The sequence below is a fragment of the Cavia porcellus genome, unplaced genomic scaffold (genome assembly GCF_034190915.1).
Source record: "Cavia porcellus strain 051 isolate PalLab524CR breed Dunkin Hartley unplaced genomic scaffold, mCavPor4.1 scaffold_17, whole genome shotgun sequence".
Lineage (NCBI taxonomy): Eukaryota > Metazoa > Chordata > Mammalia > Rodentia > Caviidae > Cavia > Cavia porcellus.
In genome coordinates, this window is record NW_026947500.1 from 49,439,167 (window position 1) to 49,455,545 (window position 16,379).

The 16,379-nt window shown below is 35.4% G+C and overlaps 1 protein-coding gene across 1 annotated transcript; it reads right to left on the reverse strand.

The window, feature by feature from the left end:
* Window positions 1-5,311: 5,311 nt before the first annotated feature.
* LOC100721403 (olfactory receptor 5G3-like) lies at window positions 5,312-6,256 on the reverse strand. Its single transcript, XM_003464167.1, has one exon. It carries the CDS (start codon window positions 6,254-6,256, stop codon window positions 5,312-5,314), a length of 945 nt encoding a protein of 314 aa, XP_003464215.1.
* Between the last annotated feature and the right edge of the window lie 10,123 nt (window positions 6,257-16,379).

Here is a 16,379-nt window from a genome sequence, read left to right on the forward strand (position 1 = left end):
TGTTTCCAAGATCTGGCTATTACAAATTGTGCTGCTATAAACATGGGTGCACATATATCACTGTGGTATGATGCTTTCAGTTCTTCTGACAATATGCTTAGAAGTGGAATAGCTGAGTCAAATGGGGCCTCCAATTTGAGCTTTCTGAGAAATCTCCAGACTGACCTCAACAATGGTTGCACCAGTCTACACTCCCACCAACAGTGCAGGAGAGTTCCTTTTCCCCCACAGCCTCTCCAACATTTGATGTTGGTGGTTTTCTTGAACTTGGCCATTCTTTCCAGAGTGAGATGAAATCTCAGTTTGGTTTGAATTGGCATTTCTCTAATGACTAATGATGATGAACATTTTTTCATGTATTTGTTTGCCGGTTATATTTCTTTATCTGAGAATTGTGTATTCATTTCACATGCTCTTTTTTGAATTGGGTCTTTGAATTTTGGGGGTCTGATTTTTTTTTAAATTCTTAATATGTTTTAGATAGAAGTCCTTTTTCTGTGGGGCAGGTCACTGATTTTTTTCCCAGTTTGTGGGTTTTCTTTTCACTATGCTGGAGAATTCTTTTGATGTGCAGAAACTTTTTGATAAGAGATGATCCCAGTTATTGATTCGGGAAATATTTCCCGTGCAGTTGGAGTCCTGTTCATGAATTTTCTCCCTATTCCTATGTCTTCAAGGTTATTGCCCAATTTGTCTTCCAATTGATTTAGTGTTTCTGGCCCAGGTAGAATGGTGATCAGAGAGAATGCAAGAATAGAATAAGTGCTAGGGGGGTTACTGGTGAAAAAGGGACTCTTACACACTGCTGATGAAAGAACTGAGTACAGTCATTCTGGAAATTGTTATGGAGGATCCTCAAAAAACTAAAAATAGATCAGAGAGAGCATATGGTCCAGGTGTGCTTTAATATATATAAAAATGTATTTTTATGTATGAAAATATCTTTAACTTTTTTATCAGTACATGTTTGCAGTATACAACGTTGACATTTGCTATGATTTCTTGTTCTACTGAGGACCTATTCAAATCCTTTTTCTTAGTGCCTACAACTTTCTTTTATTAGTCTCAAAGCTGAAGTCTTATACACAGGTGTTTGACCCATTATGAATTGATTTTCCTACATGCTGAGACCTAGGGGTGTAGTTTTAGTCTTCAGCATATGGATGTAGTTTTACCAGCACCACTTCCTAAGAATCCTGTTTACTCTTAAGCATGTATTTTCAGCCCTTTCATCAAGAATCTGGTAGCTGTAGTTGAATGTTTTTTTTTCCTGTGTTCTCCATTCTGTTCCAATTTCTAGATGTTTATTTTTTATGTGAAAATAATGCAGTTTGGGAAATGATGGCTTTGAAGTATAACTTGAAATCAGTTATTGAATGATACTTCAAGCCTTGTTCTTTCAACTTAGGGCTACTTTGCTATTCTTCCTTTTATGTTTCTACATGAATTCTGAGATATTTTTCTGGTCCTATGAAGAATGCCATTGGAACGTTGATGGGGATTGCACTGAAGCTTAGCAAGGCTTTCAGCATTGTGGTCACTTTAACAATATTCATTCTATCAGTCCATTAGCATGGGTGGTTTTTAAATCTCCTGTGGTCTGCTTCAGTTTTTCATTGTTCATTGCAGTTTAAGCTAAGCATTGTATATAACAAAATCCAGGACACTTAAAGAGTTGGACACTGAGAACTGGGATCATGGTATGGATATTTTTCAGATTGGGTAGATATGCCTCAAATACTAAAGCCTCTGACCCTGCAGAAATGACCCTCTTACCACTCTAGAAAACAAAAGTCTTCCTTACCTAGACCAGAGCACTAAAGAGATCAGAAGTTGTATATCCAAAACAGTTATGCCACCGGTGTGGTATGATGTGGCTGGTGTGTGCCATGGCTTGGCTAGCATTCAGAGTTCTGCATCTTGGAGTGGGAACTAAGTACCAAAGAATGTATAGACCTGGCACAAGCTGAAAGCATCAGGAATTAGTTTACAGGACAAAAAACTACACAAGCTGATCACTAGTACACTAGAAGTGCAGCTGAGAGAGAGCTACAAAAAAGCCCTCAACATCCATTTTTTAGTTGACTTTAAACATTACTGACTTTGGAGGTTACAAAGCTGATCAATTGATTATTAATCATTTACCAATTTTCCCATGCAGCACCAGAGGGGTTGAAAACGGTCCTGTGAAAGCTGCATTTCACTCTCCTCTCCTGCAGAATTGACTTTCCCATTGTCTTCCCTTGCTTTCTGATGGGGCAATTGTCATATTCCCTTGCTGTGGAGAGCAGTTGCATTGTGTTGTCTTTCTGTGTTTTCTGTGTTAGACACCTTTGCCATTCTAATGATCAACTGCAGAGGAGCTCTGCAGTTGAAAAAGAGAATTAAGTGAGTGATAAGACTTCACAACGCTTTCTAACAAGTAACTTCTCTTTAGATGTTTGGAATCTAAAGTGCGCGGTGACCTCCAGTAGTAGCAACTATCATCAGAAACGCACACCACCTGGGCTTTTTAACTATCCCAAGATCAGCACACCCTTGATATGCCACCTCTAAAATCCCTACAAAATCCTGGTCCCTGCAACCTCTAAGCAAGACAGTTATTTGAAGAACAAGAGTCTCATGTACTGCCTTCCTGGTATGTTGTCAAAAAGCTTTTCCGGCCCTATCTTTATATGTCTTGAAATTTTGGCAGCAATAAGACTGAACCTTTCGCAGTTGTGGTGGGTTGGCTTGGAAAAATGAGAATGCATTTTAAGTGAGGTGAAGCTGCTATAGCTGCCATGGGAGATGTTGAGGAAGGTGCTCAGAGGCTCAGAGATGTGGAGCAGCTTCAGATGCTTCACTATGAAAGACCAAAGAAGGTATCCAATGACTGTGTTCCCCGAGAAGACCCAACCAATGTTACTAACTATATTAATGAAATTAAAAATACCACTGAGAGTGACACCAGCCTATGGAGAAGGTCAGTAGCATAAGCTGCTTGGATGGATCTCAGCTTCTTACAGTCAGTAGGAATAGTAGACTCCAGAACACTTGAGTTGTGAAACTAAAACCACCACAAAAGCATGAAGCTTGCAGCAGAGTTCTTTCCTCCACTTCCTAATTCAGCAGTTTGACCACTGAAGATGCATCTTGGCTTCAGAAGATGTTGAAGGATGCCTCAAGTTCAGTCCTCATTAGCTTCAGTGGGGACACTTTACCACACATGGGATCAGGTATAAAGTCTCTGAAACATACCTACACTTAGTAGTTTAGGAGAAGTTTTCTTTTCTATTCTTGCTGAAAAAGAGAATTAGAAAAATTTACATTCAAGTAAACTGAACAATTTTCATTTGCTATTTTGTCTCCAGGCTGGGTTAACCCTCTTACCATTCTTTATGATATAGTCTGCAGAAAAATAGCCAGTTATGCATACCTTGCAACACTAGACACACCCTTTGCAGAAAGACAACATAAACCAGGTGCTGAAGCAGTTGCTAAGTTACTGAGGACCTTGGTGAAAGATGTGTAAAAGAATGAGGAACTGTATTAATATGTGTTAGGACTTTGACACTTGGGAAGCTTTCAGAGGTCAAATGTAAAAAATTACCTTGTCAAGATTTTTTTTGCTGTCTTAATGTTTTATTATTCACACTATTTGCACTGACAAATTGAGCCTTGGGCATCTTTCCAACAGCATGGACACTCCTATACGAAGCGCATTTTATTCATTACATACATCTCTCCCACTTTAAATATGGGACCTGTGATTTTCATTGATGTATATCTTTGTTTTTGTTAACCTAGGTTATATAGACTTTATATAGCTACCATTACATAAATTAGATCTCTCTAGGTTCACTCCTGAATGCCTTGTTCATGCTTCACATTTACAACAAAACACTTCAGAAAAACAATGTTCTTTTTTTTTCTAATATTACATACTTCTGTTATTTTTGTTTTCTTTTACATTCTAAAGAATGCTGACACATATGTATTGCTAATGTATTATCATTTATAATTCTGTGCTCTGAATTTATAAAGGAGGAATTTTGGAATGAAACTTTGGGACTGAGTGTGGATTAATAGAGTTTAGATAAAGTGTACCAAGACACACTCAGATAAAAAGAATAATCCCTGGTTGCAAACATAGCAGGTGACCATCATTCACAAAATCATATTATATGAAGATCTAAATGAGAAAAGCATGTACATGTACCAAATACCTCTAGTGTAATCACTGCGTGCCACAACATAAACTAATATTCATAATAAATAATAAAAAATACTGATAAAATTTAGGAACCTAAAAAAAGATGCTGAGAAGACCACTGTGGGAGGAAAGCAAGAACAGAGAATCAAGATACATTAAGTTTCTGCCTCTACTTCTTGAAATGAATATCAACATTGAGCCATAAAAATGTTCTGACATAAATAAAAAAAATAGAGCAAGTTGAAGGCTTCAAACAAAAATAAAAGACCAGGAAAGGGAAAAGCTGAAACACTGTGATTTTAATCTGTGTATGCACTTATGCATATGTCAAAATATCACATTAAATACCATTACCATGCACAATTAATATACCATATTACATAATGAGAGAAACCATATAAATGTGATGCTGTAAATGGAAATCATCCCAATGCTAATAAAAATAGAGCCATTCATGTGACCAGCGGAAAATGAATGTGCATACATAAGTAAAACTCTCATCATGCTTTAAAGTCTATGGGGGTACGGTCTATGATGACAGGTACAGCACTGGCACTTTCATTTTACCTCATTGACTTGACTTGACCAATATGAGGTTAGATGTTTTTTCCAAGTAGTTTTGGAAATTAGCATTCCTGTCATTGTCAGTGCCTGGACATTTGTTGACACATTTATCAATAGTATCTACATTTTGCTGTGAATTTGTGGTTGCTCTTACAGACAGAGGAGAGCATCTCATTGTTGGCACATGAACATAAATATTTCTTACTTGTTATTTTACTGTTAAAATTATTTATACTACTTTGTTCTTTGTATGTAATTTTCTGTTTCCAAGTGAGAATAAAAAAATTCAGACTCTCAATTGTGCAAATATTCACCTACATTTGCTTCTAATATAATTTTCTGTTTACCCTTTTAATCTGTTTCCTCTATATTGGTTTGAAATACACATATGTCACAGAGAACAAAACAGAGGCAGACAAATCTTTAAGTAGTTCTATATTTCCCAGTTATTCTGTGAACAGGCAGCACCAAGACTTACCTTAAAGCTCTGACTCAGACTCTCTTTACTGTGTATTTTGCCCCATCAGCAGTGATACAGAAACAGATATTTCCTCACCCACCAGTCAGAAAGTGCTTCCTTTCTACCTTTCTCTTAAATGCCTCTTTCACCTCCTTGTTCCTCAAGCTGTAGATGAGGGGATTCAACCCAGGGATGACCATGGTATAGAACACAGAAATAACTTTATTGGTATTCAGAGATGAGCCTGAGCTAGGTCGGACATAGGTGAAGAAAAGTGTCCCATACAAGACTGAGACGGTGGTCAGGTGAGAGGAACATGTGGAGAAAACCTTCCACCTGCCCTGGGCAGTCTGGATCTTCAGGATGGCCACTGTGATGCACACATAGGACACTGTGATGATTACACCGCTGAGCACTCCTAAAGCTCCAGCCAAGACATAAAGCAACAGATTATTGATCCAAGTGTCAACACATGCTAGAGAAAGCAATGGGGAAATATCACAGAAAAAGTGATTGATTGTGTTTGGACCACAGAAGGGTAAGGAAAATGTCAACACTGTATGGGTCATGGTGTTTATAAGAGCTATGGCATAGGACCCCATCACCAACTGCACACAGACCCGCGGGGACATGACGAGTGTATACAGCAGGGGCTTACACACGGCGGTGTACCGATCATAGGCCATGGCAGCCAGGAGAAGACATTCTGTTGTCACAAAGAGACCAAGGAACCACATCTGTGCAGCACAGCCCACAAAAGAGATGCTCTTCTTCTCTACAAAGATATGGCACAGCGTCTTGGGGGCGATGGAGGAAGAGAAGCAAATGTCTACAAAGGACAAGTGGCTAAGGAAAAAGTACATAGGATTGTGGAGTCTGGAATCAAGCCATATGAGAGTGATCATCCCCAAATTACTGCCCAGTGTGATGAGATAAACAGAGAGAAGCAGGAAGAAAATGGTGATCTTCTGATGGAGGTGACTTGTGAGGCCCAGGAGGACAAACTCCGCCACAGCTGTCCAGTTCTTCCCTTCCATCAGGGTTGCTGGGAATCTGTCACAAAAATGAAGATAATTATTTCATTACAAAACACAACTAGGAACTTCTATAGATAGTATGCAAAACTAGGACAAATTGCTTAAGCGCTTCTATGAAAGACAATTTTAAAATCTTTTTGAGCTGATAGTTTAGATAGGATCCCTACTTAGTAGGTCTGTTTTAATTTTGAGGAACTTAGCACTGATCTCAGGGTCCAAATAAATTCTCCAAATATGTGATCTAAAACTTGTTCTTGTTGTAAGATTATTTTAACAGGCAATCACCATTCATGACTCATCTTACAGTATGAAGGGAAAATGAAAATCACTTGAGATTATGTTTGGAGGGGAAAACAGTAAGGTAATGAATGTCCATGTCCTCATACTAGACAAGGAAAACCTAAACAAGGGACAACTGTGCCTACTCAAGTATCCAAATGTCATGATGTTCCTAAGACACAATGTTCCAGGATGTACTGCCTGCTCTCTTTATAAAGGGGTCTGCAAATGACCAAATGCACACTGGAAAAAAGTTTCTCACTCTTAAGAGTAGAGCAAATGATAGTTTTTAATGTTCATAAAGAAATGTCCTCTGAGAGAACAAGATTCACTCTATGGTAAATGTGAAGTAAAATGGGGACCTGTAAAAGAATTATAAGATCAGAGGACTGAGTAGAAAAGAAGGAAAGTCACAATTTCCCCACAGCATAATTCCAGTAAAAGAATATGAATCAAGGAGAGGACATCAGATGCCTGCCTTAATGCTCAGGCAGCAACCTGTGATGAAAATTAGACAGAAAATTGAATTTGCCAGAGCTAAAAACAGATTTATTTTACAAGATGTCATGGATTGTATGGAAACAATACTTAAGAAATTTATTTTGAATTCATAATAATAGGCACAGGAAACTTCAAATGTATACAATATAACACAGTAAAAACCCTCAAGAAAATATTTTAAGTGATTCATTAGTCAGATGAAAAAAGATAAAAATTCTCTTTAAAGTGACTAAAAGATGATGATTTTGTAAGATAAGTAATAAGAAAATATCTGGTTTGCACAACATAATCAATGAACAGCCTTTGGAAATAAAAGCAGTACCAATTCAAGATATAATAATCATTTTAGAATCTAGGTCTATAATATTTTCAAACAACATAATGTTTCTGTCATCTATATTTATCCATATATTATCCCTATAATGATTGCTTGCTTAATGTTATATGGAGTATATTGTCAACAATCACAGGGACAATACATTCTCCTGTTTTATTATGAACATTAAATCGTGTCAGAAATATTTTGCTCATATTTATCCAAATATCGCTGCATATATGTTTGGAGAAAAGAAAGGTGCTGCAGACTAGTTTCATATTTAGTCCAATAAATATTTGCTTATTTATTTAATTTATGCCATATTGAACCTTTTCTAAATTGAAAAGGATGAATGCTATGCCTCTCCAAAATCTAACATTTTTCAATTTTATAACTCTTAAGGATACCATCTCTCTTTTCAAAGAATTATTTCTCTTTTTATAGACAAAACTTATGTATATGTATAGATATATATTAGTAAAGTATGATATGTTTTGAAATATATGTGCGTTGCAAAATGGGAAACTTAAACTTACTTGACATACTTTTTGAAGTGAAAACACTTAAAATTATCAGTAGCCAAGACTACAGTTCATTGACATTATCATTTTTTATTTAATAACACACAATGCATTTCAGAAAAAAATGTTTCATACCAGTTCTTTACTCTGAAGATGTAAATAAAACACTGAATTCTCTGCTTCCAGAGAATCGGAGCTGTGAGGTCCCAGTCCCAAAGTTCAAAGTCTCTGCTATATTTCTAAATGTTCACATGCCCCAAAGTACAGCATACTCACTTCTGGAAGGAGATCCTTTTTATTTTCCTTGACTCCATCACAGCAAGTCATCACTGTCTAGAAGTAAGAATGGAAGCGTCAGGTCTCTGCATGGTGGTGGCCTTGCCAACACCCATGGTGAGGAAGACAAAGCCCAATCTTGAGGAACCTGTGTACAAAGGTGCCGTGTTTGACCTGCAGATTGATTTACACATGGGGCAGAATAATGGATGCTGTCTTTAGGGATTTCAACAGTGTAGAGCCAGGTCCCCAAAGAACTGAATCCTCAGGGATTTCCACCTGAAGGGACAAAATTTAAATCATCCTAATTATATAACTCTCAATTTCTCTATCTTATCTGAAAAAATAAGCTTTTTAGAGTAGTAACTTACGTGTATCAGTTAAAATCTATGGAATGGGCAGCCAACACTAGCTGAAATGAAGGAGAATGACCATGAGTTTTGGAACTGCATCAGTAGGCATAAATCCCAGTTCCACAGTTTACTGATGCTCCAATTTCACCATCTTCTAAGACTAGCTATTGCTCATTCCCTTAATCTCTAAAATAAATAATGATTACTGGCTCACATTGATGTTACCAAGATTTATTGAAGGTATTATCTCAATATTAAAGTGTTTAATAAAGTGTTTATTTAAAACATTTATAAGAGCATTCAACACAGAGTAGTTTCTACTAACATTTATCAACACTAGGGCTCTAGACCATAGTGGGAGAATAATCCATACATATAAAAATCAAAGAGCAGTTCCAACCAGCAGTCCAAATAGGTAAAACTACAAAGTAGTAATTGAGTTCTGAAGAAAGCCAGAGTAGATGAAAAATTTTCTCAAGTAGAAATGTTAAGAAAGGTGAGTGCAATTTTAAAAAATAATAATGTTAAGAGCAAAACTATTCCAAGAAGTGTTAATAACATGAACCAAAAAAGTTGCAAAGAACTAAAGATATTGTTCAAATGGGGAATCACACAAGAGAGAAGAAATCCTGGAGCTGAATAATGTAGGCTCAGCCATCTCAGCTGTGAGCTTCATCATTTAGCCCATCAAGAAGAGCTGACGTGACATTCTATCAACTCTCACATTTCACCAGTAGCTCATTTATAACTCCATAAGTATGTATCTCAGGAAATGAGAACCCTCATTGCAGTTATATTAACATCAGATAAATAGATGTTAAAGAAATTTACAAAGATAAAGAATATAAGCCCATAATGAAAGTAACGTCCAATTATCAAAAAACAATGTAGCATTTTCAAAATTTAGGAACCTAAAAGAAGATCTGCAAAATAGACAAAACAAAGACTGCCTGTCTCCGAAGATTAATGAGAGTGGAACATTTAATACTATTCTGTCAATAATGACAAAGCACAAGTAGACAAAGTGTGAGTGAATTTACAGGAAAGGAAGACATTATGAACAAAAAAATGGTATTTACAGAATACCTGACTGACAACACTCACACTGCAGAGAAACTGTCAAATGTTAGCAATGTGTTTGCTCATTCTGTTCATGCTAAATACATAAAAGGACACACACCATGAGTAAAGCTCAAGAATATAAGAAAAGTACAAAACTCTTCAGAGATCCTGGTTCTTTTTAAGGAAGGCTTTGACAGTTCCTCTCAATTCTCAAGCTCTTTTTTGTTGGTAACACTTTAATGACATTTTAACTTTCAGCAACTAATATTCCATCATTCAAAACGTTCACATCTTCTTGATTCAGCTGTAGGAATTGACAGCAATCTAGGATTCTGTCCATTCCCTCTGTATTTTCAAACTTATGGGAGGAAAGATTATCAGAATAGGTGTTGATGATCTTCTGAACATCCACAGCATCTGTAGTAATTTCATTCCTTTCTTTCCTAATTGTAGGAATTTGCATTCTTTGTTTCCTTTTCTTGATAAAGATGGCTTGGGCATGATCAATTGTGTTTACTCTTTCAATGAAACAACTATTCAACTGTTAGTCCTTTGTATTGTTTTCTTAGTCTCAATTTTATTCATTACTTATCTGATCTTTATAATTTCATCCCTTCTATCAACTTTGATCTTGACTTCTTCATTTTCCTAGAAGCTTGAAGCACCAGCATTATGTTGCTTAGCTGTGCTCATTTTGTCTTCCTGATGTGAGAATTCATTGCTTTATATTTCCCTTTTAGTATTAATTTCATTGCATCCATAGTGTCTAATTTTGGCTTTTACTTTCTCTATGAGCCATTCTTTTTCAGGAGGGTGTTTTTTAACTTCCATATGTTTATGTATGTTTTGCAGTTTCTTCTGTCATCTATTTTCAACTCCAATACACAATGATCAGTTAATATGCACAGAAAAATTTCAGTCCCTTTGCATTTATGTAAGCATGTTCTACGGGCAAATATTTGCTCTATTTTAGAGAATATGCCATATGTAGCTGAGAAGAAAGTATATTCTGATATTGTTGGGTGGAATCCCCTTTAAACATTCAGTCAGCCCATCCATTCATAGGTTTGTTTTAGTTCTTTTTTCATGACTTTTTGTCTAGTTGGTCTCCCTTTTGGGGAAAATGGGTTTCTTGTTATATTAAGGTTTCTTGTTATAATCGTGATATTCATATTCAGTTTTGATTTTTTACATCTATTAGCATTTGTCTCATATAGTTGACTGCTCCTGTATTTGGTGCAAATATATTTATGGTTTTTATCTCTCCTATAGAGTTTTTACCCTAACAAATATATAGTGAATTTCTTTATCTGCCTTGATAATTTTTGCAAACATGTTAACTACTCCTGCTTGTTTCTGGTTTGTGTCCCATGGAATATTGCTTTCCTTCCTTTGAATTTCAGTCTATGAGTTTCCTTTTTTTTTAAATTTTTATTTAAGGAGGAAAAAAAAGCACAGAAAGGGTACAAGTTATACAGATTTACAGAAAAAAATAAACAGTAGGAAATCACTAGTTAATGGATTACATATTGTCATCTTAGAAATAATTGTTCAAGTCACAAAATTAAAGCTTGTAAAGTGGACATTCCAACAATGATACTGCAAACATTTCTGTTCAATGATCCAATAAAACTCAGTGATATCATTTTCTATATTATACACTTAAATATACATGCAGTTATATCATTTAGAGCACTTTCTTTTCCTCTCTTTTGTACAATGACTATTACACATTTTGGGTTTTATTGCTCCCACGATTCTTATTACTTTTTTGGAAGATAGTAAAACCAAATGTGACATAACAGAACAGAGTCAGTCAAATCAAAAGGGTGGACAAAATAGATAATGTAAAAACATAATACAAGGTGATCAACAATGGTTACCATAATGCCTCCCGCTATCTCTAATAGAATTGCCTATATCATCAGTTATAATAAAATTGAACAAAACAGTAAAGAACAAAACCGACAAAACCAAAACATTGGAGACATTGAAGGTGAGTTAGATGTGTTTGTTGTGTATAGCTTATGGTTGTATCATGATTCTTGATCCATTCTGCCAATCCATTTCTTTTAATTGGTGAACCAAGGCCATTTACATTGATGGTTATAATTTATAAGCATTGGCTTAACTTTGTCATGTTATTTTCCTCTTGTTTATTCCCTGCATTCTTTCATTGTTTAATTCCTTACCTGCTTGGTGGTATCTTTCTATTGTCATTCTGGTAATTGTGGTCATTATTATCTGTCTAGTATGTATTTCTGTACTCTTTCTAGGATTGATTTGGTGGACAGAAATTTGTTTAGTTTTTCTTTGTCATGGAAATATCTTATTTCTCTATTAATTTTCCAAGAAATTTTTGTAGGGTACATCATTCTGGGTTGAAACTTGTTTACTTTCAGGACTTGAAATCCTTCACTCTGAGTTTGTCTTAACTTGAGTATTCATTTGAGAAGTCAGCCATGAGCCTAATGGCTTTCCTTGATTGGAGCTGTTTCCTTTCTCTAAAAGCTTTTAGTATTCTGTTTTTGTGCTGAAATTCTGGGATTTTGATTAGCATATATCTGTGTGTAGATTACTTTGGTTATGGTTCTGTACACCTCACTTGTCACTATATCAGATTCTATTGCCATGCTTTGGAACATTTTGGCTTTGACTTCTGCAAATAGGTTTTATTTATTTATTTATTTATTTAGGTACTAGGGATTGAACTCATGACTGCACCCTTGCAAGGCAAGTGCTTATTCCACTGAGCTAAATCCCCCGCCCCTGCAAATTGTGTTTTATGTTCTTTCAATTGACATCTGCATTTCCATTAATACCTATTAGCCTTATATTGTTTTTCTTTGCATCGTCTTGGAGCTGGTGAATTGTTATTTAACAGTTCCTTGTTATCTTTAAGATTGCTTGCCATTTGTGATTTCTAGCTGCAATCATTTTTTCAAGGTCTGAAAGACTATTTTCCATTTCATTCAAGAGGTTTTCAAGCTTTTAATGGAATTTTTAATTTTCTTGATATCTATTTGAATCTATGTAGTGTATTCTAATTGTTCTCTACATTGTTCATTGTAGGTTTCTATCATTTTCCCATGGGCCTGTATTTTTTTTTCTTTGTCTATGTCTTCTCTCACCATGCTTTGGAAGGGCAAAGAAAAAATGTCTAAATTATATAAACACACTTAGGATAGCTTTGCCCTTCCTTTTTCTTTTTCCTCATTTTTCCTGAGATATTCTTTTTTCCCCTGTAAGCAGATTCTTGTCCTTTCACTGTAATTATTGAGTTTTTGTATCTTATGTATTCTATTTCTTATACTAGGAAGATTACATGGTATTTAAACATGTGAGTTTAATTTATTTCACTTATGAGTACAGTCTCGAGGTGCATCCATTTACTTACTAATATCTCAAAGTGATCATTCTTTATACCTGAGTAGTACTCCATTGTATAAAAATACCACAAATACTAGAAGTTCTTGGAACAAAATAGTTAACATTCATAGGATTTTAACAATTGTGTATATTACTGTGTAGTGATCTGAGGAATTCTTGAAGATCATTATGTAAAATAACAACCATAGTATGACTCAGACCACCTTGTTTTGTTATTGTCAGTGTTCTGAACTCTGCTATTATTGTTTATACATCTTTTTCATTTCGTGTTTTTCTAGGAATTTGTTGTGTTTCTTTTTGTTTTCTTTTTCCCTCTAATTATAGAAAAGACAGGTATACATATAGAGACTCAAGCATGCATAGAACTTTTAAAATGTTTATGAGAACTGATAATATAATGCATGATGAAATTACTCTATGTTCAGAGTGATTTTAGTCTGTTTTGCTTTGTTTAACTTCAACATACATGAAGGTATGGAGAGCTATTTAGAAGAGAATGAGAGACATTATGGCAGCTATTATTGACTTCCTTATTGTCTGGTCTTGAAGACCTAAAATGCCTTTATCATCCTGTTCTGATCAGTTCTATACTATTTTTTTTTAATTCACTATGTAAAGATATGGATGAATATTTAGAAGAAAACAAGAGACAGTATGATAGACAGTGAAAATCTCTGGTTGTCTTGCTTTGAAATCTGTGTCTCTTATATTGTTATCTTACAATCTGTTTTGATCTGTTTTGTTGTGTTTAATTTTATGCTCTTTAAAAATAAAAATAAAATGAGAACTGATCTTATAATGCATGATGAAATGAACAAATACTTTGAAGAAAAAGGGACACTACAGTACCCAGTGCCAATCCCTAAGTGTCATGATGTAAAATCCAGAAATACTAATATTCTTTGTTCAGAATGATTTTAGCCTATTTTGGTTTGTTTAATTTTAACATACATGAAGATATGGATAATTACATGTATGTTTAAGAGTATAGTATTATTAACCTTATTACTAATCTTTTGTTGGATAGTTAAACAGAACTGTTTGCATTCTTGCTATTTGAATGGACACTTTGTATGCTTCACTTTTGTAATTTGAACAGCTATTTGTAAGATAACAATATGAATTATCAACTAGCAATTTCTTACTTTTCCTTTGAAATTCTGTATTATTTCTACCCTTTTTCTGTTTTGTTTATTCTCTCTTTAAATAATATTTTTTTTAAAAAATATGTTTTCCAGATGAAATTATATAGTTCAATCCTATATTTATTATTCTGCAATTAACAAATATCTACATTATCAAATAGAATAAAACAAATACTGAGGATAAGAATAAATTAGGTTGTGATTTTTACACTGTTCCCTTTAAATTCAAAGCTCGTATGCAATTTCTTTGCAACTGTTTTTGAGTTTTATGGTCCAGACTGTAAACAACTGTAGTGTAAAACAAAATTTTCCCATCTCTCTAGACTCCCAACCTACTTAAAAAGGATGTACTTCATCAAATATTCTAAAATAAAACATTTTACTCTCTCTTTTACTCTCTTCCTTGACTTTGTTACAAATGTCACAATTGGTGCATTAAAAAATGGTTAAAAATCAAGAGCACAGAGCCCAGTAAAATAATTTAAAATGTTGTGAGTTTGGCCAGAACAGAAGCTCCAGTAAAACTGTAAATTGCAAATACAGAGCTTGAGAAACCCCAATTACTGAGAAGGAACAGAATACAGAAGATGGCCTCATTGCATGGCAAAAAGCGGTGAGTTTGGTCTCCAACTTTTGCAGCCTCAAAACTGGAATAAAAAAAACCCAAAACTACAAAGTACCATGTTGTGGATGAAAGTGGCAGCCACACTATATTCCAGAATGACAGCAGGGGTCACCTCATGTTCCAGAATAGAGGCAGCATAGAGAATGTCTTCCTCAGAATTGGACTGAGAGTGTCCAGTGATTCAGGCATTTGACCTTTATTGTCGAGAGAGAGAAGCCTGGCTACAGCTCTGGCTCGAACTGGCACCAGACATTGGAATCATCCATTTTGTGCTGGTTTTAGGAACATACAGAACGCAGGAGTTCTGAAGTTAAAAAGGCTACCATCCCAATTTCAGAAGGCTTGGAGGCCAGGCAGCGTGCCCCTGAGAGGGCAGTGTGAGAAGCTGTGATGGTGAAGCCAGAGGGGCAACATGCTTTATATTCCAGTTGTCAAGAAAACTCTGAAAGTGCCTAATAATACAGGCAGGGTTATCAGTTTTTATTTTCTGTGGCACTCCTAATGTAGCAAATGTTGACCTATAATGCTGATACAACATGTTGGCTTCATTCGCCTGTGGCATGGATCACATATGAGAAGGTATCTGCAGTCACATGAATAAACTAGTTTTTTTGTTTGTTTGTTTCAAGGCTGTATGGGTAGTATCCATTTGTCATAACTGATTGGTTCTAAGACCTTGAGGATTGCAGCCTTGTTGAGGATCAGACCTTGGATAAGCTAGCAGGAAGGACATGACATCACTCTAGCTTGATTTCTGATCATTTTAAATTCTTTTCACAGAGCTCTGGAATTTTGATGAAAAAACTCATGTGATTCTTTTGCTTTATCAAAAATGAAAATCAGGTTGACAAGAGCATCTGCTTTATGTTTTCCCATTGATAATGGACCTGGGAGATTAAAATGGGCTGTAATATGATTGATAAAGAAAGCTTTCTGTAGTTTTAAAAATAGGTGTAATAAAATACACCTATGTGTAATAAAATACACTCAATGGTTGAGTAACTAGAGGTGCCTTCAATCTTGTGGGTCAGATATACTGCATAAGAGGAGTCACTTGATATAGTGACAAGTTGGTCTGTGAGTTGTTCTAAAACATACAGAGTAGTCTTGATTTCTGATGCTGTGAAAAGTCCCCATTCATAGAGAAGGAGTGCTGGAAGTAGTTTCAGATAACTGCTTTTAGTTTAGAAGGCCCATTTGTAAAGTAAGTAGGAGCCTGTGTCAATGGCTTGAAATGAGTGACCTTTGGGAGAATAACAGAAGTGTGAAGGAGGAATTGTAAAAGAAGCTCACTAGGCTAGTGATTATCTGTTGTCCCTAGAAACTCAGCAAATGCTCCCAGGTCCACTGAAAATGTTTGGCTGGCTCTTGAAAATTAATGCTTGGTACTTAAAAAGCAAAAAGCAAAAAAAAAAAAAAAAAAAAAAGCAGGGGTTAATCCTGAGGAGAGAGTGGCATATTAATAAATCACTCATTAAGATTAATAACAACCATAGGCCAGTGCTGTGACATTACAGTAACACTAGGTAGACAAATTATCATGCCCCTATTGGAAATATGCAAGTGTTTAAAGCTCTGAAGGTTTGTATTAAACTCCAATTGCCTTATCTTTTTGGATTAGAAACACAGCAGTATTCCATGAGCTAACAGATGGT

Bases quoted from the DNA above. Each gene is read 5' to 3' on its own strand.
- LOC100721403 (XM_003464167.1), bottom strand. From the start codon at position 6,256: ATGGAAGGGAAGAACTGGACAGCTGTGGCGGAGTTTGTCCTCCTGGGC.